Source organism: Heptranchias perlo, chromosome 3 (genome assembly GCF_035084215.1).
Source record: "Heptranchias perlo isolate sHepPer1 chromosome 3, sHepPer1.hap1, whole genome shotgun sequence".
NCBI lineage: Eukaryota > Metazoa > Chordata > Chondrichthyes > Hexanchiformes > Hexanchidae > Heptranchias > Heptranchias perlo.
In genome coordinates this window covers 19881976-19909445 of record NC_090327.1, presented here as the reverse complement: position 1 = coordinate 19909445, position 27470 = coordinate 19881976, and the positions used below count along the sequence as shown (strand labels likewise).

Sequence of the window (27470 nt, the reverse complement as noted above, 5' to 3'; positions counted from 1 at the left end):
AATTTACAGGCTATAGGGAAAGAGCAGGGAAATGGGACTAATTGGATAGCCCTTTCAAAGAACTGGCACGATGGGCCGAATGGCCTCCTGCGTTGTACTTACTATGATACTATGATTACAACAAAAACATCTTCCATTGATATATCACCTTTAACGTTATTTTTTTAAAAAGTGCCACGGTGCTTCAGGCAGAATTGATGCCGAGCCACAGAAGGAGATATTAGGAGAGACTAAACGCTTGGTCAAAGAGGTGTGTTTTAAGGAGGGTCTTGTCGGGGGAAAGGGAGGTGTGGAGGTGGAGGTGGTTTAGGGAGGGAATTCCAGGGCATGGGGTCTAGGTGGCTGGTCACAGACGCCAATAATGGGGCAAAGGGGTTGATGCACATGATGCCAAAGTCGGAGGAACTGAAAGTTTAGAGGGGTTTTAGGGCTGGAGGAGGTTCATAGAAATAGATTGGAGACTGAGAGGCAAGACCATGAAGGGGTTTAAACACGAGGCAGAAATGTTAAATTTGGGGTACCGGGAGCTAAGGTTAGCGAGGACAAGCAATACTTGGTACAGGGTAGGATATGGGCAGCGGAGTTTTGGATAAGTTGATGATGAGATCCTGGAGAATGTGAGGCTAATCAGGAGAGCATTGGGATAGCCACTTCTGGAGGTGTCAAAGGCATAGCTGAGGTTTTCAGCAGCAAATGGGCTAAGGCAGGGTAGTGGCAGGTGATGGTGCGCAGGTGGAAGTAGGCAGTTTTAGTGGCAGAAGATTATGCAGTCAGAAGCTCCGCATGGAGTTGAATAAGACACCATGGATGCAAACCATCTGGTTCAACCTGAGATGGTGGCTGGGGAGGGAAATGGAATCAGTGGCAAAGGTATGGAGTATGTGGAGGGTGCCAAAGATGATACCGTTGATCTTCCCAGTGTTTTACTGGAGGAAATTTTGGCTCATCCTAGACTGGATGTAAGGCAAACAGGTCACTGGCCCACAATCTACATGCTATTAAACCCATGTTTGTCATTAAACACTGTTTCTGGATTTATTTTGTCTTATCTTTTACTCTTTTTGGTGTCCTTTGCAATAGACCAGGATTTCCTGAATGAAGAGTCATGAAACTGAGTTTAAGTTTAAGTTCTGCCTGTCACACAAAGTTAATTGCCTCTCTGGGTAAATGCATCATTCCAGTGGTGGAATATTATATGGAAAATATTAATAAAGAAAGAAATGCTTTATGTAATGTCTTATCACATCAAACTGCCTCAATGAACTTTACACAGTGACTTACTTTGACCATAATGACTGGTTGACAGCAGCAATGTTTCAAAACCATCAATGACCAACTAATCTTTTTTTTAATATTTGTTGAGGCAGAAATGTTGGCTAGGACACCAGGAGAACGCTTTCTCTTCCAAGTAATACCATTAGATCTTTAGCATGAACCTGAACAGGCAAATGGGACCTTGGTTTAACGTCACCATGGCGTTGGATGGCATCTCCAACAATGTAGTGCTCCCTCAGTACTGCATTGAATGTCAATAGGTGCTCAATCTTGGTGTGGGAATTTTGATGAGGTAGCAAGAGAAACTAACCATCTGCTCAACTTGACCAATTTTAAATCTGTGTATAGTTAAGCCAGCCACTGAAAACTTTGTGATCTTGTACAAGTCATGATCCAATCTATTCTGAATTTGTAGCTGGAGAAGGTTGTGTGGTGGCAGAGAGTGATATGTAATGGGAGAGACAAAAGTGTGCATGACTTTCCTTATCCCTGTCATTTCTCCATCAGAAAAGAAAAAGCTGACCTCTATACAAAAGCTGTCAATGCTGTTATTTGTTCCATATGATAGGAGCTATGCACAGACAGCTTGCCATCAGGCCAGTTTTCAATCTTTTAAAGACACTGATAAACCAGCATCTTTGTCAGAATCCCAAATGTGAATGACATTTCAGGATGGGGAATAATTTATATATCCTAGTTGGGAGTCCAGGTCTCCAGCAAAATAGAGAGAAGAATGCATAGGCACATTATATGTTCTACCTGTTGTACTTCTACATCAAGTAAGTGATTGAAAAATAATTTTAATTAAAGTGATAGGTTAATAATGAAACATATTTTCTAGGGAACAAGCAGACCATCTCACTACCATGTGCTATGGGATGATAACCGCTTCAATGCAGATGAACTTCAGATTCTCACATATCAACTTTGCCACACGTATGTCCGATGTACGCGGTCAGTATCCATCCCAGCCCCAGCCTATTATGCTCATTTGGTGGCTTTTCGTGCCAGATACCATTTGGTGGACAAGGAACACGATAGGTATGTAAACCTTTTGAGACTTTGACTATTTGTTAGGTTTTTCTGTCAATATTGTGCTCATCAAGGTGAGGAATGACCTGTTATCAGCATTGAGCACTCCCAGTTCAGGAACAGCGTAGTTAGATGCAGAGCAAACATTACTTTACATCAACAATGTGCCTCAGCAAAAGGCAGCCTTGGAAGAGGAACCTTTACTGCACCAGTGTGACATATTCCATTCCTACACCAATGATCCTGTGGCCCCTGAGTGAAATTGCCAAATTAGAGGTAGTTTTGTTCTGTTCCCACTAGAAACTGGATTGAGACTGCCCAAACATATTTTGCATAGGACCTTACAGCCAGGAAACTCATCACTTTGAGCTGGATTCAAACCCAGGTCACACACGTAAAAAGCCAATACTTGACTCACTGACCCCCAGACCTTGTTTTCAAAAGTTGGCCTAACCCTTGAAATGGATTGACTAAAATTGAGTGATAATTGGCTATTTGTGATCTGTTGGTAAAAGGCAAACTCAACAGAAGTGGAATGTTTGGAATAAAAAGTTACATTTATTTTACTGTGAAATTAGGTTAAATTCTGTTAGTTAAAAATTGTATAAGCACCTTTTGGGGAAGGGAAAAAATGAGGTTTAAATCTACTTAAAACACATGAATACTGGCCACTTCGGTGTTAACCCAGAGAGGCATCAGTGCCCATACCCCAGCATCAGTTGGTTCCATTAGGAGCAGAAGGTAAAACATTAGTAAGAGGGAAGAAGAATCCATTAAAAAAAGTTAAGCTTGTGGACAGGTTGCAATGATTGCTCACATCCCAGATATACTTTTGCACGTGTGTTCTAGATCTTTCAGTTGGTCATAGTTGAGAGTAAGTCAATCAACCCTGGCTCACAGCTGCACTTACTCCATCAAAGTGTCTCACCTTAGGTATGATTGCAAGGTGATTGCAAGGTGAAAGCAAACTGTCACGATTCAGTCTTCCCAATTTCAAACATGCCAGCTAACCACCTCTTCTACTAAAAGTAGCTGTATATGAATGCTTTTTGAGCTTTTTGCATACCACTGATTATAGATCTAAGAAACTTTTTGAAGTTAGAATTGTAATTCATATCCTGCAAATGTTTGCCTCACTTAAAGTTTAAAGCAGAGTTTTGAAGTAATTAACATCAATCTTATGAATTTTGCTATACAAAATAATGGAAGAGTAGTGGGGTAGAGAAGTACATTTCAATTGATGATGTGGGAAGATCTAATGGCTCACTAAAGACTCAATTGTCTCAGCTGAGTAAATTTTGTTAATCTAATATGGTTCTAAAGTAGTTACGTTTTTTATTAAAAATTGTTGACTTTTGAGGCGAGGAATAAGTGAAATATGTTTCCATATTTGGTACTCGGTCAGTGTCAAGCAAGCATTTCTAAAGCTGCACAAGTTTCGATAACAAATTACAAATTAAATGAAGAGGAAGAAGGACCTATACAAATCTTCCTGGGATAAATTTAAGAACATGTGGAAACATGCCACGGGGGTGATCAGAGGGGCAGAAAGACCTATTTTTTAAAAAAACAGAAGAGGAAGATCCTGCCTGATGAACCTCTTTGAGGAAGTAACAACCCAAGTGGACTGTGGTAAACCCAATGACTTTGTGTATTTAGACTTCCAGAAGACATTTCATAAAGTTCCATGTGAAAGGCTTCTAGTTAAACTCAAAGCTATTGGTATTCAGGGTAAGACTTGGGAATGTGTAAGAAATTGGTTGAAGGGTAGAAAACAATGGGTACTTGTTAGAGGAGTCATGTTGGGTTGGGGAGGGGGAAGTACTGAGTAGGGTTGCCTGATGGCTCGGTGCTGTGACTATGGCTAATTCTAATTTACATCAATGACTTGGATTCAGAAGCTCAATACAAATTAAGGTGGTAGTAGCAGGACATTTGGAGACTCATAATACAATCAAGGAGAGTCAACATGGTTTTATGAAAGGGAAATCATGTCTGACAAATTTATTAGAGTTCTTTGAGGAAGTAATGGGCAGGGTAGATAAAGGGGAACCAATGTATGCAGTATATTTGGATTTCTAAAAGGCATTCGATAAGGTGCCACATAAAAGATTACTGCACAAGAGCTCATGGTGTTGGGGGTAATATACCGGCATGGATAGAGGATTGGCTAACTAGCAGAAAACAGAGAGTCAGGATAAAAGGGTCATTTTCAAAATGGCAATCTGTAACTAGTGGGGTGCCGCAGGGATCAGTGCTGGGCCCTCAACTATTTACAATATATATCAATGACTTGGATGAAGGAACAGAGTGTCTTGTGGCCAAATTTGCTGCTGATACAAAGATAGGTGGAAAAGCAAGTTGCGATGAGGACACAAAGTGTCTGCAAAGGGATATTGACAGGTTAAGCGAATGGGCAAAAATTTGGCAGATGGAATATAATGTGGGAAAATGTGAAGTCAACCACTTTGGGAGGAAAAATAAAAAAGCAAAATATTATTTGAATGGAGAAATACTACAAAATGCTGCGGTACAGAGGGATCTGGGTGTCCTCGTACATGAAACGCAAAAAGTCAACATACAGGTGCAGCAGATAATCCGGAAGACAAACGGAATATTGGCCTTTATTTCTAGGGGGATGGAGTATAAAAGCAGGGAAGTCATGCTACAACTGTACAGGGTGCTGGTGAGACCACACCTGGAGTTCTGCGTACAGTTCTGGTGCCCTTATTTAAGGAAGGACATACTTGCATTGGAGGCAGTTCAGAGAAGGTTCACTAGGTTGATTCCGGGTATGGAAGGGTTGTCTTATGAGGACAGATTGAACAGGTTGGGTCTATTCTCATTGGAGTTTCGAAAAATGAGAGGTGACCTTATTGAAACATATAAGATTCTGAGGGTAGATGCCGAGAGGATGCTACCCCTCATGGGGGAATCTAAAACTAGGGGGCATAGTCTCAGAATAAGGGGTCACCCATTTAAGACTGAAATGAGGAGGAATTTCTTCTCCCAGAGGGTCGTGATTCTTTGGAATTCTTTACCCCAAAAAGCTGTGGAGGCTGAGTCATTGATTACCTTTTAAGGCTGAGTTAGACAAATTTTTGATCAGCAAGGGAGTCAAAGGATATGGGGAGAAGGCAGGAAAGTGGAGTTGAGGTAAAAATCAGATCAGCCATGATCTCATTGAATGATGGAGCAGGCTCGAGGGGCCGAATGGCCTACTTCTGCTCCTATCTCTTATGGTCTTATTATGGTCTTATGGTTAACTTTGCAGATGATACCAAACTAGGAGGGGTAGTGGAATTGAGGGATGGAGCCAAAAAGTTACAGAATGAGTTAAGCAAGATGTTAATGGGTAATGCAACAGCAGATGAAATTTAATCCAAACAAATGTAAAGTATGCACCTAGTAAGGAAAAATGGCTGGCATGAATGGTGCTGCAATAGCTAAGGAACAAGTTGAAAGGAAACTCGGAGTCTCAGTAGACTTGATGCTTAACTTGTCCAACCAATGCAGAGCAGCAATTAAAGCCAATAGAATGTTGAATTACATAGCCAAAACAGTAGATTACAAGTCATAAAAAGTCATGATCAAACTGTACTGTGCTCTGGTCAGACTTCACTTTGAGTACTGCGTCCACTGAGGAAAAAGGGCCACATTTAAGTGCTGGAGGCAGAGCAGAGTCCAGAGGCTGATCTTTAGTGTTAAAGGTCTGAGCTATAAGGAAAGGCTGGGGAAACTTTAACATTTTAGCATAGAAAGAAGGTGCCTGAGAGGTGACTTTATAGAGGTGTATCAAATAGTTAAGGGAATGGAAAAGGTAAATCTGGAATATTCAGATTAAATTAAGACAAGGTGACACAGGTTCAAACTGTTAAATGGTAAATTTAGGACTGATCTGGAGAAGAGATTAACAATTGGAAATGATTGCTGGATAGAGTGGTGGAGGTAAAATCCCTGGTACGATTTAAGAAACAATTAGATGCAACAACTGGGTCGGGGTTGGGTGGTGGTGTCTAAAGGTCTTTCTGGATGGATGAAGCCAATTACATAGGTATGAGGGGCAAGTTGGCTAAGGTAGATTGGGAAATTAGATTAAAAGGTATGACCGTAAATGAACAATGGTAAATATTTAAAGAAATATTTCAGTATTCTCAACGAATATACATTTCATTGAGAAATAAAAACTCCACGGGAAAGGTGATTAATCCGTGGCCAACTAAAGAAATTAAGGATAGTACTAGATTAAAAGAAGAGGCCTATAATGTTGCGAAGAAGAGTAGTAAGCCTGCGGATTGGGAGAGTTTCAGAAACCAGCAAAAGACAACCAAAAAAATGATAAGGGAGAAAATAGAACATGAAAGTAAACTAGCAAGAAATATAAAAATGGATTGTAAGAGCTTCTACAAGTATGTAAAAAGGAAGAGAGTAGCAAAAGTAAACATTGGTCCCTTAGAGGCTGAGTCAGGAGAAAATATAATGGGGAATAAGGAAATGGCAGAGATGTTAAAACAAATATTTTGTATCTGTCTTCACAGTAGAAGACACAAAAAGCGTACCAGAAATAGTGGGGAACCAAGGGGCTACTGAGAGCGAGCAACTTAAAGTAATTAATATCAGTAGAGAAAATTTACTGGAGGAACTAATGGGTCTAAAAGCCGATAAATCCCCTGGACCTGATGGCCTACATCCTAGGGTTCTAAAAGAGGTGGCTAGAGATGATGGATGCATTGGTTATGATCTTCCAAAATTCCCTAGATTCTAGAACGGTCCCAGCAGATTAGAAGGTAGCAAATGTATCTCCACTATTCAAGAAAGGAGGGAGAGAGAAAACAGGGAACTACAGACCAGTTAGCCTGACATCAGTCATTGGGAAAATGCTGGAATCCATTATTAAGGAAGTGGTAACAGGGCACTTAGAAAATCATATGATTAGGCAGAGTCAGCATGGTTTTATGAAAGGGAAATCGTGTTTGACAAATTTATTAGAGTTTTTTGAGGATGTAACCAGCAGGGTAGATATAGGGGAACCAGAGGATGGATGTATATTTGGATTTTCAAAAGGCATTTGATAAGGTGCCACTTAAAAGGTGGTTGCACAAAATAAGGGCTGATGGGGTTGGGGGTAATATATTAGCGTGGATAGAGGATTGTTTTTAAAAATTTTTTTTATTCGTTCACGGGATGTGGGCGTCGCTGGCAAGGCCGGCATTTATTGCCCATCCCTAATTGCCCTTGAGAAGGTGGTGGTGAGCCGCCTTCTTGAACCGCTGCAGTCCGTGTGGTGACGGTTCTCCCACAGTGCTGGAAGGGAGTTCCAGGATTTTGACCCAGCGACAATGAAGGAACGGCGATATATTTCCAAGTCGGGATGGTGTGTGACTTGGAGGGGAACGTGCAGGTGGTGTTGTTCCCATGCGCCTGCTGCCCTTGTCCTTCTAGGTGGTAGAGGTCACGGGTTTGGGAGGTGCTGTCGAAGAAGCCTTGGCGAGTTGCTGCAGTGCATCCTGTGGATGGTACACACTGCAGCCACTGTGCGCCGGTGGTGAAGGGAGTGAATGTTTAGGGTGGTGGATGGGGTTCCAATCAAGCGGGCTGCTTTATCTTGGATGGTGTCGAGCTTCTTGAGTGTTGTTGGAGCTGCACTCATCCAAGCAAGTGGAGAGTATTCCATCACACTCCTGACTTGTGCCTTGTAGATGGTGGAAAGGCTTTGGGGAGTCAGGAGGTGAGTCACTCGCCGCAGAATACCCAGCCTCTGACCTGCTCTCGTAGCCACAGTATTTATATGGCTGGTCCAGTTAAGTTTCTGGTCAATGGTGACCCCCAGGATGTTGATGGTGGTGGATTCGGCGATGGTAATGCCGTTGAATGTCAAGGGGAGGTGGTTAGACTCTCTCTTGTTGGAGATGGTCATTGCCTGGCACATATCTGGCGCGAATGTTACTTGCCACTTATCAACCCAAGCCTGGATGTTGTCCAGGTCTTGCTGCATGCGGGCTCGGACTGCTTCATTATCTGAGGGGTTGCGAATGGAACTGAACACTGTGCAGTCATCAGCGAACATCCCCATTTCTGACCTTATGATGGAGGGAAGGTCATTGATGAAGCAGCTGAAGATGGTTGGGCCAAGGACACTGCCCTGAGGAACTCCTGCAGCAATGCCCTGGGGCTGAGATGATTGACCTCCAACAACCACTACCATCTTCCTTTGTGCTAGGTATGACTCCAGCCACTGGAGAGTTTTCCCCCTGATTCCCATTGACTTCAATTTTACTAGGGCTCCTTGGTGCCACACTCGGTCAAATGCTGCCTTGATGTCAAGGGCAGTCACTCTCACCTCACCTCTGGAATTCAGCTCTTTTGTCCATGTTTGGACCAAGGCTGTAATGAGGTCTGGAGCCGAGTGGTCCTGGCGGAACCCAAACTGAGCATCGGTGAGCAGGTTATTGGTGAGTAAGTGCCGCTTGATAGCACTGTCGACGACACCTTCCATCACTTTGATGATTGAGAGTAGACTGATGGGGCGGTAATTGGCCGGATTGGATTTGTCCTGCTTTTTGTGGACAGGACATACCTGGGCAATTTTCCACATTGTCGGGTGGATGCCAGTGTTGTAGCTGTACTGGAACAGCTTGGCTGGAGGCGCAGCTAGTTCTGGAGCACAAGTCTTCAGCACTACAACTGGGATGTTGTCGGGGCCCATAGCCTTTGCTGTATCCAGTGCACTCAGCCGTTTCTTGATATCACGTGGAGTGAATCGAATTGGCCGAAGACTGGCTTCCGTGATGGTGGGGATATCGGGAGGAGGCTGAGATGGATTATCCACTCGGCACTTCTGGCTGAAGATGGTTGCAAACGCTTCAGCCTTGTCTTTTGCACTCACGTGCTGGACTCCACCATCATTGAGAATGGGGATGTTTGCAGAGCCTCCTCCTCCCGTTAGTTGTTTAATTGTCCACCACCATTCACGACTGGATGTGGCAGGACTGCAGAGCTTTGATCTGATCCGTTGGTTGTGGAATCGCTTAGCTCTGTCTATAGCATGTTGCTTCCGTTGTTTAACGGACAGAAAACAGAGTAGGGATAAATGGGTCATTTTCAGGTTGGCAGGCTTTAACTAGTGGAGTGCCGTTAGAATCAGTGCTTGGGCCTCAGTTATTTACAATCTAGTAATGACTTAGATGAAAGGACCAAGTGTAATGTAAGCAAGTTTGCTGACGATACAAAGCTAGGTGGGAAAGTAAGCTGTGAGGAGGACAGAGTGTGCAAAGGGATATAGACAGGTGAAGTGAGTGGGTAAGAAGGTGGCAGATGGAGTATAATGTGGGGACATGTGAAGTTGTTCACTTTGGTAATAAGAATAGAAAAACAGCATATTTTTTAAATGGTGAGAAACTATTGAATGTTGGTGTTCAGAGAGATTTGGGTGTCCTTGTACAAGAAACACAAAGTTAGCATGCAGGTTCGGCAAGCAATAAGGAATGCAAATGGCATGTTGGTCTTTATTGCAAGGGCGTTTGGAGTGAGAGAGTAAGGAAGTCTTACTACAAATGTACAGGGCTTTGGTGAGACCTCACTTGGAGTACTGTGTACAGTTTTGGTCTCCTTACCTAAGGAAGGACATACTTGCCTTAGAGGCAGTGCAGTGAAGGTTCACTAGATTGATTCCTGGGATGAGAGGGTTGGCCTATGAGGAGAGATTGAGTAGAATGGGCATATACTCTCTGGAGTTTAAAAGAATGAGAGGTAAACTCACTGAAACTTGCAAGATTCTGAGAGGGCTTGACAGGGTAGATGCTGAGATTGTTTCCCCTGGCTGGAGAGTCGAGAACTAGGGGGCATTGTCGCATGATAAGGGGTCAGCCATTTAAGACTGAGATGAGGAGGAATTTCTTCACTCAGAGGGTTGTGAATATTTGGAATTTTCTACCCCAGAGGGCTGTGAATGCTGAGTCGTTGATTATATTCAAGGCTGAGATGGATAGATTTTTGGACTCCAGTGGAATCAAGCGATATGGGAATCAGGCGGGAAAGTGGAGTTGAGGTCGAAGGTCAGCCATGATCTTATTGAATGGTGGAGCAGGCTCGAGGACCCTGCTCTTATTTTTTACATTCTTATGAGTTAATGAGCTGAATGGCCTTCCTTATATGTAAGTATCTTGCAAAGTGTGCAAAATTGCAACTCTCAGGATTCCTACTGAACCCGTGATAATTCTGTTTCAAAGATCAACTCTTTGTTGGAGACTATGTTTAGAGTTGAATTATGGGAAGTTTCATGCAGTCATGTCATGCTCAGATGAAATGAGAAGAGCTGCAAATGCTGAAATAGTTAGTGGTTCTGAAAATTATAGATGAAACAAGTTCCTAGTAGTATCTTTGAAGCATATATAAAATATAGCTCTTGGCCGTTGGCCATTTTTATTTACACATCCACAACTATCATCTTTGCCATAGACCATAAGACCATAAAAGATAGGAGCAGGAGTAGGCCATTTAATGAGATCGTGGCTGATCTGATTTTTACCTCAATTCCACTTTTCCCCATATCCTTTGACTCCCTTGCTGATCAAAAATTTGTCTAACTCAAGTGTCATTATAACCATAGCAGCACAAATGGGATAGAAATTGGGGATAAAAGTACACAATTGAAGTGGGGAAAACAGCCCAATAAAATTAAAGGGCAGGAAATTTCTGGCAGTTCTGCCTTGCAGTCCTGGCCAACTCAAGGTTAGATGAGAGTTTTAGTATCTAGGGTTTTGAATTTGGCTTCTATAATTTGGGTGTGTAAATGGCAAACAAAATTCCAATATAGGTAAGTGTGAGATGGTGCATTTTGGTAGGAGGCATAAGGAGGCCACATACTCCTTGGAAATTAAGAATCTAAATGAGGTAGAGGAGCAAAAGGATCTAGGGGTACAGATTCACAAATCATTACAAGTAGCAACACAGGTTAGCAAGGTCATAAAAATGCAAACAAAGCACTGGGGTTAATTTCTAGAGGTATAGAATTCAAAAGTAGAGAAGTAATGTTAAACTTGTATCGAACCTTGGTTGAACCACACTTCGAGTACTGTGCACAGTTCTGGTCTTCATGTTACAAAGAGGATATAGAGGCACTGGAGAAGGTGGAAAAAGATTTACAAGTATAATACCAGAACTAGGACATTGTAACTATCAGGAAAGACTGAACAGGCTGGGGATTTTTTCTCTAGAATATAGAAGGATGAGAGATGATTTAATAGAGGTCTTTAAAATAATGAATAGGGTAGATGTCGAGATGATGTTTCCACTTGTGGGAATCCAAAACTAGGGGTTATAAATACATGAGTCACTAAGAAATCCAATAATTTAGGAGAAACTTCTTTACCCAGAGTGGTTCGAATGTGGAACTTGCTACCACATGGAATAGTTGAGGCGAATAGCATAAATGCATTTAAGGGGAAGCTAGATAAGTACATGAGGGAGAAGGGAATAGAAGGATATACTGATAGGCTTAGATGAAGTAGGGTGAGAGGAGGCTCGTATGGAGCATAAACAGCAGCATAGACCAGTTGGGCTGAATGGCCCGTTTCTGTGCTGTAAATTCTATGTGATGCATCAGTCTGACCATTTTAACAGTTTGTATTTGTCTATTTCAACTAATCTCGCTCTTTTTTTTCCTTTTCAGTGCTGAAGGGAGTCACACATCTGGCCAGAGTAATGGCCGGGATCAGCAGGCTCTGGCTAAAGCTGTACAGGTTCACCAGGACACACTGCGCACCATGTATTTTGCTTGACAGGTGTCCTCATTTGGGATTTCTGAACAGAGCTGGGCTAAGAACGGACCGGCTGCATTTCCCAGGCAGTGTAGTGACGAACGAGCAGTTAGATGTGTTTCTGTTGCTGTGTACATTGCAGTACCCTGTAGGCCTCTTTCAGTTATGAGGTGGAATGTTACATGGTTGTTAATGTGTGAATTAAGTCACCTGTAATATTTTTCTTGAAGAGCAAAAACACGGAATATTTGGGGGCCTGTGGTAGTCATCTCAGTACATATAGTCACTAATGGAAGTTAAATAAATGCAACCTAATTCTGCATTAGATAAAACTAGACTTAAGCCTGGTAGAAAGCTTTTCAAAAGAGAAGGTAGTATATATTTTGTGGAAGTATCATAGTATGCATTAGCAACTGCATATTTGAAGGTGGTTTGTTTAGGACAGCAATGTTATAGAAGAAATTAGAGGATGGTGTGAGTCTTTAAAGACATAGTATCCCGTTTGTTGGCTTCAAATGGCAGAATTTTGAAACTCAAAATTGAACATAAACAGCATTCCTTTTATTATATCTGGAGTTTTATCCAGTGAATTCAAAGACTACTGTAATACAGTACTGTGAAACATGGCCATCTTATGAGTCAGTAAGGGGAAAAATAAGTCTTTTAACACTGAAAATAAGTTTATGAAGAGCTAGTGTTTTTCCACTTTGGGCAGACAATGCATTGTATAGGTTTGACTTTCTCAGCAGTTTTGAGATGTAATCTAAGATTGCCAACACAAGGAATGCAGTCTCTTTTTAAGGTGTGTTTAGTAGAAAAATATTGGTGTGTATTTGAAGCAATTAATCTTTGGAGACAATCTATTAAAACATAACTAGAACAGAAGGGCACTACTATTTTATATATTGAGCTAAAGTCTCTTGATATTTTTGTAAGATACTGCAATTGTTTAGTTCTCAGATCTTGATACAGTAACGCCAGTGATGCGAATGAAATATTTTTCTGCTGTGGTTAGTCTGCCGCGACTGTGGCCTGCCGCCACGTCGGATATAGGGATTTCCATGCCAATTGCTTCAACTATTTGAATTCAATTATTACAGGTCAGTCAGATGAGAACTATCAAAATTGAAACTTTGAGAATGAAGTCAATTTTTAAACTACCTCGTGGTTATCCTCGTGCCAGCAAAAACAGAATGAGCACACACCACTGTCATGTTGGCAAAGCAGTTCAAAGATGGTGCTAGGTTTTTGCCACGAGGCAAGCATTTTTTTAAATGGTAGTCATCTAATTGATGTAAACTGATTCGTGGATTAAAATCCATCCCCAGATTGAAGCCAAATCTTTCTGTATGGTATATACAATATCTTTTCAATGGCCTATATGCACTTATTAAGTGACTCAAAAAACATTGTATAAAACATCCAGTTTTACATACCTCAACCCTTCAACAATTTTTTAAATCTCTAAGAAGGTGCAACCAGCGTAAATTTCAGTGTTAGCAACTTATTTATGTGGCCATGAAAATAAACTATATTGTACATAGATCTTTGGATAAAACTTTTGCTTTTGAAGTTATGTAACAAACATGATGTAGATACAGGCAACTGTATTGTAGAAGAGTTTTGTAAACTGTTTTCATCTATTTCTGTATCTGGCTGCATGGTACTCTGTATAGGTGTAGTGACAAAATGCTGCAAATCACAACAAAAATGGGCATATTTTGCCAAACAAGTCAGAAGTTTTTAAGAATTTTAAAAAAGAAATCTTTTATTTATGAAATACGTACTTTGAAGGACTGATGAAATGTGCTTTTAAGAATGTAGTAAATTACAACACATTATCCTAATGCCTCTCATTGAACAGCAATTTTTACTTAACAGTTCTGGAATAGAGGTTGAGGGAGGATATAGTGAAGGACACACTAAATGTATCAGTCTTTAGTTCTGAAATAGTCCTAATGAGGCTGCAGAGAAATTGTGAAAAATCTATCCAAGTGCAGGAATGTCTTTGTGACATTCAGTAGTTACAACACTAAAGCATTCAACTTCTAACTCAAGACCCAAGTTCAAGCCTGAGTCTTGACTGACATTTGCAGTTAGGTTTACTGTATAGCACAGGTTTTAACAGATGTGGATTATCTGAAGGGAGGAGAGGGGAAGTTCATTGGGAGGCAGAGGGGAGAGGAAACTTTTCAGAAAGATCAAACGCATCCAATTGGTGTTGGTGTGTTGGCCAAGGAAGAAGTATTGATGTCCATGAAAATCCCTGTGGTTGGACTGCAGCAGTTTCAAATGTGCAGGGCTACTAATCTAGAAATTAAAATAAGTGACCATATAGCAACTAGTAACAGCATAATGAATACTCAGGGCTTTAAAGACTACACTTCATATTTTTCAATTGTAAAAAAAAGTTATTTCAAAATTAGAGCAGATGTGAATTATCAAAACTTAATTATGGAAATGAGGCATTATTTCTCTGGAATTCAGGTAGGGGGTGAACCGATGTTGGGACTTAACCCTTAAGCATACTAATACCAGCATGATAATCTAATGAAGCAGTAGTTTCTATTCATTTCATTTTGTTTTAAGTGTATAGTTGAATTTCAAACTTGTAGGGCTGGACAGAAGTTCTTACCAAAGGTTTATCATCTTGTTATTTGAGCTGCTCTGTTGATTGAGCTGTCATGTTGAAGGAAAAGTTTTATTGAGAAATTTGCAATAACAAGGCTCCATTGTATTCACAATTGCTTCATCCCATTCTGTTTTGTTTTCCTTTAAAACATTGACTCTTGCATTTATTTTATTTGGTGACATTCTGGATTAAACTCAGCTTTTTTTTAATATAAATTCAAAAAAATAAATTGGCAGGCAAATTTGTGCAGCTTTAGATATTATGGAGGATACATTGCCATAGTTTTTTTTTAGTTAGTATTCTTGTGTTAGCCATTGCCTACAGCTGGATGACTGTGTTGGGCTATTGTTTTAGAACTGGACAATCCCTAGATGCGTATCTTTGTTCTGCTTTCTGGGGCGGATTTGGTTATTAAAGTGTCCTTAGCTATTAAGCAATCTCTAACCAGCACTATAAAAAGTTTACATCTTGCTTCAAAGTTATGGGTGCTACTGCAAACTGGCCCCTGTATTCTCTGTTCTTGCGCTGTATACTTAGTGACATTGACATTAAATCAGAGAAAATTAATCAATATTAGAATACAAGTGCTGCGATCTTTGTATGGTCTGTGCTAGCAGCAGCTCTTTGTGAGAATTTATTGCAGTCACTGCCATTTGAGAAACAGTTGGTGCTGCAATTGGGTGATTAAATCTGCCTTATTATAAATTACTGCCATTGGTGGCCAACATTCAATTGGGATAGTTATTCTAATATCTACAAAAATGTAGATAAGGAACTAGATTGTCAAACAGTTTAGTGTATTAAGCATGTAGCAGAATTCATCGCAGAAATTAGATGGCATTTAACATTTTCTTTTGTAAATGTCATTTGTGCATAATTGAGAAATATTTGTGCTTGTAAATAATTTTGTAAACTTCAATGTAAACAACTCCAGTAAACTAAACGGCTAATAACATATGGTATGAATTGGTTACCGAATTTCTTTTTTAGTTGTGACTCACTAAAATATTTGCCATCTTTTGGCAATGGCATTTAAAAATCATATTGACCTCTGAGGTACACAAAATGGGTGTCTGAAACTCAGTTAAGTTACAATCTTCGTAAACATTACTTACTGTCTCTCTTTTGAGAGTCTTTATATTAAGGACAATATCCAGCTTACGTGGCCTTTTTTAAAATATCATTTCAGTTTTCAAAATTCATGAACCTAGCAGGGTGCCCATGTTAGTAGTGTTAAAAAAATCATTGTTAATTGCAATTATAACTTAGTGGCTCCACTGCATGGCATAATTATAATTTAAAACACAAGTAATCAAACAATGTGTAAATCACACTTATAGTGCACTTTCCACAAGCCTTTACATTTGTCACAGTGGTGCTAAAAAATAAGCTGGATCTTGTGTGCATGTGAGAATTTTTTTCATGCTTTCTTTTCAATCATATCTACCAAAAGACCATGTACTAGAATCTTAGAAAAAGTACTTACATGATGGAAGCCAAGTAGATGTACCCTTTTTTCTCAAAATTTAAATTACCTATAGCCAAAACCCAGTGTTCACACTGAAGATATCCAAGGACATTAGCAATCTGAGCCTACTTTGAAAATTATTAAAAAATAGGTTCCATTGAAACAGCTATAATTCAACGTGAAAAAATTGATGGCAGCTAAATTATAATCCTAGCAATTTGACTTCATTTGCTTTTGTTTTCATTAATCTGATCGATTCTGTTTTTGTATTATTTGATGCCTCAGTGAAGAACTATTTAACCCAAGTTACTTTCCAATAATGTAAATCCTTCTGAACATTATGGAAATAAGCTTCCAGTGATAATTTGGACTCAGCTTAATTGCGTACTGTGGTTTGGAGAGGGAATGGCGAAATCATTCACTAAATGTGCAGAAATACAGGAAACCCATCCATAATATCTAGGGGCAAATCCAGTTGAGGTTCCCAAGGTTGTGCTCTGTGAAATGTATACAGCCTCATATTGTGTTACTATTAATGTTAACACACTGTACTATGACTCATTTGACCGTGCTGTGATTTCTATTCTTTTTAGTTGGATGATTTTACATTGTTTTTTTTCTGGTTGCCACTTACGAGAAACTGGTGGTCTTGCAGATAGGTCCAGATCTTGTGCTTTCTGCTCTGTTCAGAACTGTAGTGCTGCCAATTTTTTTTGGTTTGTGAACTTTAACATTGAGTTATTGATCCATCATTTCCACTGTAAAGCTTTAATGTTCCATATGTTGATGCAAGACAAATCAGATTGTAGCAGCAGAGTTGTCAGATAAAACCTCCAATCTGCTGTTTTAGAAAATATCAGATGTCTTTTTTAAAAAAAGATTGAGCAGCAAAACTATATTAAGCAGCTTATACCTAATGTGTCACTGGGCACTTAAAAAGAAAAAAAAACTAATGCAAAAAGCATATCTTCCATCAAGCTGTCATGCAAAAAAAAAAGGTGCTTTGGAAATAACTGAAATTCAGAAATAATCTGAAGTGTGTCAACTGTCTTCTGTTTGCCTCTGATCTGAATAAACCTCCCAAAATATTGTTTAAATATTGGAAAACAAACTAAGGCCAATTAAGGAAGTAATGATGTTTCACAGATGGTTTAATTTGTTTAAATGATAAGTTCAATTCTTGAAGTAAAATTATAATTTGTGATATTTTATAGATTTATTTCTTCTGGGAGGGAATGGAAACTGAATTTGGTGCCAAGATGGCTGTGCAACATTATATATGCTTTGACTGGCCTCCCTTTTATTTATTTGGCCTTTACTTTCATAGAAATGTGAATCAGAATTCTGTATTTAATGCTTGGTAAATGGCTTTAATACAAGTTATTCCCACACTGCACAAGAAGGGAACACAAGAAAACTTACATTTTTCATCTACATTAAGGTCACCGTGACCTATTCCCCCTGTCCCAAGACCAGATAGGCCATTTCCAGCCAAGTGTTTTCACACCAGGTGGATGAATGATCCATATTTTTAAGTTTGGGGAAGAGGCACTAGCAGCTGGGAGAGACCTGGCTTTTGCTTCCATTTTTCTTTTGTGTTTTCCCCCCTAATCTGGACCTACCTCAGTATATTAGTTGGGTGCTGCAACTATAATTATAAAATGGTGTGTTTCCCTGATTGATATAACAAAAAAAGACCAAAATGAGCAACTTTTCGTTTGTTTTAAATTAATTTTGAATTGATGCAAAGTTAGGCAAACAATTCTATTTTTCCTCAAGTTTATTAGTGCTTTATTTTGTTCTTTGTGCCTTGTGTAATCATCCCATTGCATGTCAAAATCTGCTGACGGGGTTAAATAGCAGTGTATGACGATATTGTACATAAACTGCTTAAATGAACAAAATAGGTTGAAAACTTAATATATTTTGAGATTGTAAAGCATCGTTATTTATGCTGCATAGAATGATCAGTATTGTTGCACTTTCTCAGCAGTCACTTATGCCATATGACGGCTGTTAACAGAAAAAACTGCGGACAAACGAGGTGATCCTGGACAATGGTTTTGAAGAGAGAAAAAAATGCTACTTGTAAATCCTTAAGGCAAAAGAGGATTTAAAATATTTTCAAGTACCTCAAAAGCCTGACATATGCTGCATTGAAAAAGTTTTCTGAGTATTCTTTGTTTTGCTGTTTTTTTGAATTGCACAAACTCATCTACCTTCTGTAACTACTGCATTTTAAGGTGTTGGCTTATTTCCTTTTTAGGCCACTGGTAGAATTGGGCACAAAGTGGACTTCCAGTAAATTTTCCTTCATGCTTTTATGTTTTAAGATAGGGTAGTTTTGATCCTGAATGCAAATTGTTTTTTAAACCTTTTTAACCAGCACAAATAAGGTTCGTTACTTAACCTAGTGTTTGTGGTCCATTTGCGCTTGACTGAGCAGTTTACACTCCTGTGGCAATGAGGATTTGCATTGCTTGCAGTTTGTTTTACTAATGTTGTGTAAATACTTACTGTAGGTTAAAATTGTCCATTCCCTTTTCAGTCAATATTTTTTAATGAGCTGAATAACTATGCTGTAAACTCTTGACAGGATATGATGTACAAGTATCATTATATATGAATTTGTGAATCTAAGATCAATTTTTTTGACTAGCAGTATGGTATGAACATTTTCTTAACAAATAAACTTCTGTATCTTTAACTGGTTGCCTACAAGTGGTGATTAATTGCAATTTTTTTGTGTATGCTCGCCCCTGGTTACCCCTTGCCCTTGTTTTCGAGCTATAAATTCCCACTAAGGAAAAATTGGTTCTGTTTTTGAAACTGCTCCATTTATAGTGAAAGGTGACTTTTTGCAAACTCAAAGTTTTGCATAGAAAGGAAAATGGCCCCATTGCCCTGTAACTATCTTGCAATTCATATTGATCTGCGTGCCCCCAGCATGCGAATCTCCCCCACGTGCAAACCTTTTATCGGCAATTTTAATTTGGTGAGAAGCGAAACCCTATTCAATGTAAATACTATTTTGGCGGCTATAGTGTCCGTAGCAATTGAATCTTTGCATTTAGTCCAATTGTCATAAATTAAACTCGCACATTTATTCCAAAATAGTCTGAATTTATGCCATTTATAATAGCTTGCATTTCTATAATATTTAAAGGCGTTTTAAACACCTTAGTTGTCCAGATAGGCTAAACAAGCTGGGTCTCTGTACTTTAGAGAAGGGTAGGCTTGGGGGTGAATTGATCAAGGTTTATAAATAATGAAGGGACTAGATTGTTTCATTTTGATTTGTTCCTGAAAACTAATTTTCTCCAGAAACTGCTTATTTATTTAATTGCACTAAAATGTCCTAATATAAGATATTGGGTATGTTACCCAGCAAAATTATGCACATTAACCCATAGATAGGCAAGGATGTTTTTAAATAGTGTATTCTTTTATGACCTCATTGTAGTTATCTTATCATTAGAATATGCTATATTCAGTGTTGCTACAAACTTGTACAAAGTTAGCCTTTTGTTGCCAAAAGGAAATTTTAAGTGTTGATAGAAATATTGTTGCCACCAGTCAAATAATTAGTAATGTAGAGAATTGCATTTTATGGAAGAACTGTAGTTTAACATTTAATAGAACAATCCTGCATTGATATCATTCATGGATTGGATCCTTGTTGCTTTTGTAATCAGTCCCATATAACTGAAAGAATTGACTTTCGTATACTACATCTGGACACAAGTAACAATCACTGTTTTGTTCATCTATCAAACTCCAAACATTTCATTTTGTTGAATTGAGAATTGTTTGTATAATCCCAAAGTGTACAAAGAAGACATAGGGATAGTAAATAGAATACCAGGACTTAAAGGGTTAAATTATGAGGACAGGTTGCATAAACTTGGCTTGTACTCCCTTGAGTTTAGAAAATTGAGGGGTGTTGTAATCAAAGTGTTTAAAATGATAAAGGGATTCGATAGAGTACATAGAAACTATTTCCTTTGGTGGGTGAATCCAGGATAAGGGGGAAAATCTTAAAAATTAGAGCGAAGAAACCTCTCACTGAAGACCTTTTAAATGCATTTCCATTCCAAAATGACACTAAGAGCATAAGAAATAGGAACAGGAGTAGGCCATGCGGCCCCTTAAGCCTGCTCCGCCATTCAGTCAGATCATGGCAGATCATCTACCTCAACTCCACTTTCCCGCCCAATCCCCATATCCCTTGATTCCCTTAGTGTCCAAAAATCTATTGCTCTCAGTCTTGATTATACTCAGCGACTGAGCATCCACAGTTCTCGAGTAGAGAATCCCAAAGATTCACAACCCTCTGAGTGAAGACATTTTTCCTCAACTCAGTCCTTATCCTGAGACTATAACCCCTAGTTCTAGACTCTCGAGCCAGGGGAAACAGCCTCTCAGCATCTACCCTGTCAAGCTCTCTTAAAAAAAAATGTTTATACATTTCAATGAGATTACCTCTCATTCTTCTAAACACCAGAGAATATAGGCCCATCTCTCCTCAAAGGACAACCCTCTCATCCCAGGAATCAATCTAGTGAACCTTCGTTGCATCCCCTCTAAGGCAAGTATATCCTTCCTCGGGTAAGGAGACCAAAACTACACAGCAGGCATAAATAGGATGGTGACAATTTGCAACTAGAGACTAAAAAAGTGTTACCAGATGTTTATCCAACAGCCACACACAAGTATGTTACTTGAATGACTGAGCCTTAAAGGAAAAAAAACCGAAAATGGTGGAAATACACAGGTTGTCAGTCAACATCAGAGTCAGAGGGGCATGGAAAGGGTTGTCCCAAAATTGAGTAAAGCCACAAATGGCAATACCTGATTAGAACGATTAGAAATTCATGTGATTGTCTAAACTTCCAAAAAAATGTTGCTGAGAGCCTGAAAAGGACTAGAGATTAAAGTATACCCATGGGACTACAACATAAGTAACACTGATATTCAAAACTGAGCAACTTTTGACTAGAAACTGAAAATTACTAAGTTTGTATCAATGAACAAAAAATTTACCAATTTACTTATTTTTAAAGTTTTAATTGTGAAATGTGCTTGATAAATGATGACGACTTGGCATTAACAATATTATTGAAAAATTAAGTAGTTGCATTAATCATACCAGAAATACTTCTCTAGTTTCCTCTGAAGACCTATAACCTTTTTATAAAGAAATAATTTGCGGCAATGTTTTTCATTGCATGGTATAATATGATTACACATTCTGACACACATCCCATTATGGAGCTGTTTCAAAACCGCCAAGAACTTCTCCGGACAACCAAATTTAAGTCTCTGAAGTCTGGGTAACTGACAGTGTCAAAAGCTTTGGTCAACAAATGCCACACGATTCTTGGCTTTGCTTCCTACGCTTCTGAATTTGGTGAGCAACGAAGATCTGGTCCCTTGGTTTGCTGTGAAGTTGCATTGAGATTCCAACCAATATATTGAAGAGAAAGTGATTGAGAAGAATCTGACTTAATCTTGCCAGCAATAGATAGAAGCAAGCTGCCCCGACAGTTACTGCAGTCAGACTTCATTCCTTTGTTCTTCTATATCTTGATGACTGTTCTTGCATCCTGTGGGACCTTCTTTCCAGACTGCACAGAACAGCTTGTGCAGCTGCTCTTAAGAGTTCAAATCAAATCTCTCCAGGAATGCCATCAGGTCCTGCTGCTTTGCTATATCGACCTTGTGGTGACATAAACTTGGTTTGTATTGAGTTTAGAAGGTTGAGGGGTGCTCTAATTGAGTTATTTAAAATGATAAAGGTATTCGATAGGGTAGATAGAAACTATTTCCTCTGGTGAGGGAATAAACTTAAAATTAGAACTAGGCCATTCAGGAGTGAAATTGGAAAGCCCTATTCACACAGGGTAGTTTAAATCTGGAACTCTCCCCTCAAAAAGTGGTGGATGCTGGGCCAATTGAAATTTTCAAGATTGAGATAGTTAGATTTTTTTGTTAGGTAAGGGTATGAAGGGATATGGAGAAAAGGTGGGTAAATGGAATTGTCGTAGAGATAAGGCATGATCTAATAGAATGGTGGAACAAGCTTAGAATCATAGAAGTTTACAACATGGAAACAGGCCCTTCGGCCCAACATGTCCATGTCGCCCAGTTTATACCACTACGCTAGTCCCAATTGCCTGCACTTGGCCCATATCCCTCCATACCCATCTTACCCATGTAACTGTCCAAATGCTTTTTAAAAGACAAAATTGTACCTGCCTCTGGCAGCTCGTTCCAGACACTCACCACCCTTTGAGTGAAAAAATTGCCCCTCTAGACCCTTTTGTATCTCTCCCCTCGCACCTTAAATCTATGCCCCCTTGTTATAGACTCCTCTAAGATCACCCCTAAACCTCCTACTCTCCAGGGAAAAAAGTCTCAGTCTATCCAACCTCTCCCTATAAGTCAAACCATCAAGTCCCGCGGGGTAGCATCCTAGTAAATCTTTTCTGCACTTTTTCTAGTTTAATAATATTCTTTCTATAATAGGGTGACCAGAACTGTACACAGTATTCCAAGTGTGGCCTCACCAATGCCCTGTACAACTTCAACAAGACATCCCAACTCCTGTATTCAATGTTCTGACCAATGAAACCAAGCATGCTGAATGCCTTCTTCACCACCCTATCCATCTGTGACTCCACTTTCAAGGAGCTATGAACCTGTACTCCTAGATCTCTTTGTTCTATAACTCTCCCCAACGCCCTACCATTAACGGAGTAGGTCCTGGCCCGATTCGATCTACCAAAAAGCATCACCTCACAATTATCTAAATTAAACTCCATCTGCCATTCATCAGCCCACTGGCCCAATTTATCAAGATCCCGTTGCAATCCTAGATAACCTTCTTCACTGTCACAATGCCACCAATCTTGGTGTCATCTGCAAACTTACTAACCATGCCTCCTAAATTCTCATCCAAATCATTAATATAAATAACAAATAACAGCAGGATCCCTGAGGCACACCGCTGGTCACAGGCCTCCAGTTTGAAAAACAACCCTCTACAACCACCCTCTGTCTTCTGTCGTCAATCCAATTGGCTACCTCACCTTGGATCCCGTGAGATTTAACCTTATGTAACAACCTACCATGCGGTACCTTGTCAAAGGCTTTGCTAAAGTCCATGTAGACCACGTCTACTGCACAGCTCTCATCTATCTTCTTGGTTACCCCTTCAAAAAACTCAATCAAATTCATGAGACATGATTTTCCACTCACAAAACCATGCTGACTGTTCCTAATCAGTCCCTGCCTCTCCAAATGCCCGTAGATCCTGTCTCTCAGAATACCCTCTAACAACTTACCCACTACAGATGTCAGGCTCACCGGTCTGTAGTTCCCAGGCTTTTCCCTGCCGCCCTTCTTAAACAAAGGCACAACATTTGCTACCCTCCAATCTTCAGGCACCTCACCTGTCGCGGTGGATGATTCAAATATCTCTGCTGGGGGACCCGCAATTTCCTCCCTAACCTCCCATAACGTCCTGGGATACATTTCATCAGGTCCCGGAGATTTATCTACCTTGATGCGCGTTAAGACTTCCAGCACCTCCCTCTCTGTAATATGTACACTCCTCAAGACATCACTATTTATTTCCCCAAGTTCCCTAACATCCATGCCTTTCTCAACCGTAAATACCGATGTGAAATATTCATTCAGGATCTCACCCATCTCTTGTGGTTCCGCACATAGATGACCTTGTTGATCCTTAAGAGGCCCTACTCTCTCCCTAGTTACTCTTTTGCCCTTTATGTATTTGTAGAAGCTCTTTGGATTCTCATTTGCCTTATCTGCCAAAGCAATCTCATGTCCCCTTTTTGCCCTCCTGATTTCTCTCTTAACTCTACTCCGGCAATCTCTATACTCTTCAAGGGATTCACTTGATCCCAGCTGCCTATGCATGTCATATGCCTCCTTTTTGACTAGGGCCTCAATCTCCCGAGTCATCCAAGGTTCCCTACTTCTACCAGCCTTGCCCTTCACTTTATAAGGAATGTGCTTACCCTGAACCCTGGTTAACACACTTTTGAAAGCCTCCCACTTACCAGACGTCCCTTTGCCTGCCAACGGACTCTCCCAATCAACTTCTGAAAGTTCCTGTCTAATACCATCACAATTGGCCTTTCCCCAATTTAGAATTTTAACTTTTGGGCCAGACCTATCATTCTCCATAGCTATCTTAAAACTAATGGAATTATGATCACTGGTCCCAAAGTGATCCCTCACTAACACTTCTGTCACCTGCCCGCCCTTATTTCCCAAGAGGAGGTCAAGTTTTGCCCCCTCTCTAGTCGGGCCATCCACATAATGAGAAATTCCTCCTGAATACACAACAAATTTCTCTCCATCCAAGCCCCTAATGCTATGGCTGTCCCAGTCAATGTTGGGAAAGTTAAAGTCCCCTACTATTACCACCCTATTTTTCTTGCAGCTGTCTGTAATCTCCTTACGTATTTGCTCCTCAATTTCCCATTGACTATTTGGGGGGCTGAATGGTGGTCTCCTGTTCCTATGTTCCATTTGTGGCATATTGTGCCTCAATCCATTATCGGGTCTACTATCTCTCTTTATTGGTACCATCACATCATGATGTGGACCAAAGATAGCCTTTTAGACCTGACTTGTGTGGTGCCTCTCAGCATATCCCTGCAACTTTGCTGCCTTAGCTTCCCACCATTGATCTTGATGTAGTTTGATCTGCACTTCTTGGCAAAGCTCTCTATAAGTAACGTTTATCATTGGACCAGGGTCAAGCAGAAGTGAGAGATTTTGGTTCTTAGTGGAGTGTTAGCCTAGATTTTGTGCTCGTGAGTCTTGAACCCACAACCTTCAGTCTCAGCCACGGCTGACACCGATTGCTCATTACGAACATCTGTCATCAGTCACTTATGGCTCCAGATAATTAAAATTACTAAGTATATCTTAAAAATTTACTTCTAATTTGGTCAAGTGTTTTCAGTCCATTGTTAAAATCTAGCAACTCTTTAATGCAACGGGTGTTTCTATTCCTGAACACGCTCAGGCACTCAGGAGTTAGAATTTAAGAGTTAAATTCAAAACATTCCTCGCAGCGATTTTTCCAACATGTAATGGTTACAACGATCATTTGAGAACGCAGTACATCGCCATTGAACAGAAAATCTCATTTCAAGGCAGAAGCAGCATCAGAAGAGATAATCCTGCTGATGCTGCTCGAGTCCAACTCTTGCATCCAGGAACAATGTCACAGAACTTAGTGTACTCTTCCCACAGAAGAGGGGGAAATAAAACAAAGATCTTTGCCTTTGTCTTCAGGAATTAGTTATATTAATGCAGTTTTTATATTTTATACTCACCAAGCTGAGAGATATCGGTGTTTAAGACCAGAGCACTTTCTCATTTTGGTTACTAGTATCACGGTCAAGCACTCCCAGGTCAGACGAGCGCAGCCTCATGTAAAGCTTCCTCTAATCTCCCTCCAGTGCAAAAGGCACAGTCCATCACAGGCGTTCTTAAGAATATTGAATATTTCAGTTTTCTACAATGCTGATACCTGCCTAGTGATGGAATTCTGTAGCCCTGTGCAATAGGCTCTCCAAAGGAAAAACATCTCTTGCTCCTAAAGTGAGTGCAGTTTAACATTATGCATACTAGTAGATTGGAACAGAATGTTCAGTCAATTCTTTGCCAGACTAGAGCAGCACAAGAATTGCTACTTATGTTTCTATCCAAAAATTCCATCTAGAATGCCAACAGCAAGGCTTTGCACATTACAGCCAAGATCTTTGAATAATAAAATAGCAAATGCTTGTTCATCTTTCAGTTCTAAAGGGCCTAAAGTGAAACATTGATTTGGCTGTTCTTTCCACACATACTGACTGACCTGCATGGTAGCATTTTCTGTAACAAAAGCAAAATACTGCAGATGCTGGAAATCTGAAACAAAAACAGAAATTGCTAGAAACACTCATCAGATCAGGCAGCACCTGTGGAGAGAGACACAAAGTTAATATTTCAGGTCAACGAACTTTCATCAGAACTCAGAACTGCTCTGATGAAAGGTCATTGACCTGAAATGTTCATTCTTTTTTCTCTTGCTGCCTGACCTGCAAAGTGCTTCCAGCATTTTCTATTTCAGATTTCCATTTGCAGTTTTTTGCTTTTTATTTTGATTGTAACTGCTCAAAACAAATGGGCTAACGACAATTTAAAAATCCAGGTTGATTTATTCTAGAATGTTGGAGGGACAAAGCTCAAACACAACATAGAAATTGAAATGCAGAGCTAATCATCTGCTGAAGCAAGGTTTCTGCAGGGTTTATTAGGCTACAGGTAAATCAGCTATCTATTGGTACAATTCCTCCTAAGTCTTTGTGATGAAGTAACTATTGGCTGCACTCTCAACATCACCCACCAAAAAAATTGATAAACAGAACAGTAATTTGTGAATTTTTAAAAAAGGAAACTTTAGATCTCATTTAACACGGTAGCTATGCTGCAGATACCATTTGAGATCTGTACAAGCCACTTATACTGACAGGAGGAGACTCGCCAGACAGGAGGGTTCTCTCCCAGTCGGGGAACACTTCAGCAGTCAAGGACATTCAGCCACCGATCTTCGGGTAAGCGTTCGCCAAGGCGGCCTTCGAGACACACGACAACGCAAAATCGTCGAGCAGAAATTGATAGCCAAGTTCCACACCCATGAGGACGGCCTCAACCGGGATCTTGGGTTTATGTCACGCTACACGTAACCCCACCAGAAAGTTATCTGTTTTTAATACAACGGGTCATTCTCTGTCTTTCTCTTCCTTTCGGATGTTTCTCCCTCTCTTCCCTCTGTCTTTTGTATATTCGGTGGTCCTGTAGGTAACATCTCTCTGTCTGAACACTTTGATTGTCTTGACAACGGGCAGTTGGAAAGATTATCTGCAATCACCAGGTACTGTTCTCTGACTATAAATGCGAAACGTTCAAGGAATCCCACTCACTCACCTGACGAAGGAGATAATCTCCGAAAGCTTGTGATTTTCAAATAAAACTGTTGGACTATAACCTGGTGTTGTAAGATTCTTTACAAAAGCAAAAATACTGCAGATGCTGGAAATGCTCAGCAAGTGAGGTAGCATCTGTACAGAAAGAAACAGAGTTAATGTTTCAGGTCAAAGACCATTCTTCAGAACAACTTATACTGCCGGCTTCACACCACTTCCAAATCATGAAAGCAGAGCACGGAGCAGTGCAGTGCTGGCATCCAAATGGTAAAATTTGAATGTTAACAAAC

At 40.0% G+C, this 27470-nt stretch overlaps 1 protein-coding gene across 1 annotated transcript in view; it reads left to right on the top strand.

Moving 5' to 3' along the window:
• The window catches only part of LOC137310891 (protein argonaute-2), a 120160-nt gene extending 101288 nt beyond the window's left edge, over positions 1 to 18872 (top strand). The window contains exons 18-19 of the mRNA XM_067978445.1: positions 2117 to 2316; positions 11978 to 18872. Of these exons, the coding sequence (XP_067834546.1) occupies positions 2117 to 2316; positions 11978 to 12086 (309 nt within the window). The 3' untranslated portion in view covers positions 12087 to 18872. The remainder of the gene's footprint in view (positions 1 to 2116; positions 2317 to 11977) is intronic.
• The last annotated feature ends 8598 nt before the right edge of the window (positions 18873 to 27470 follow it).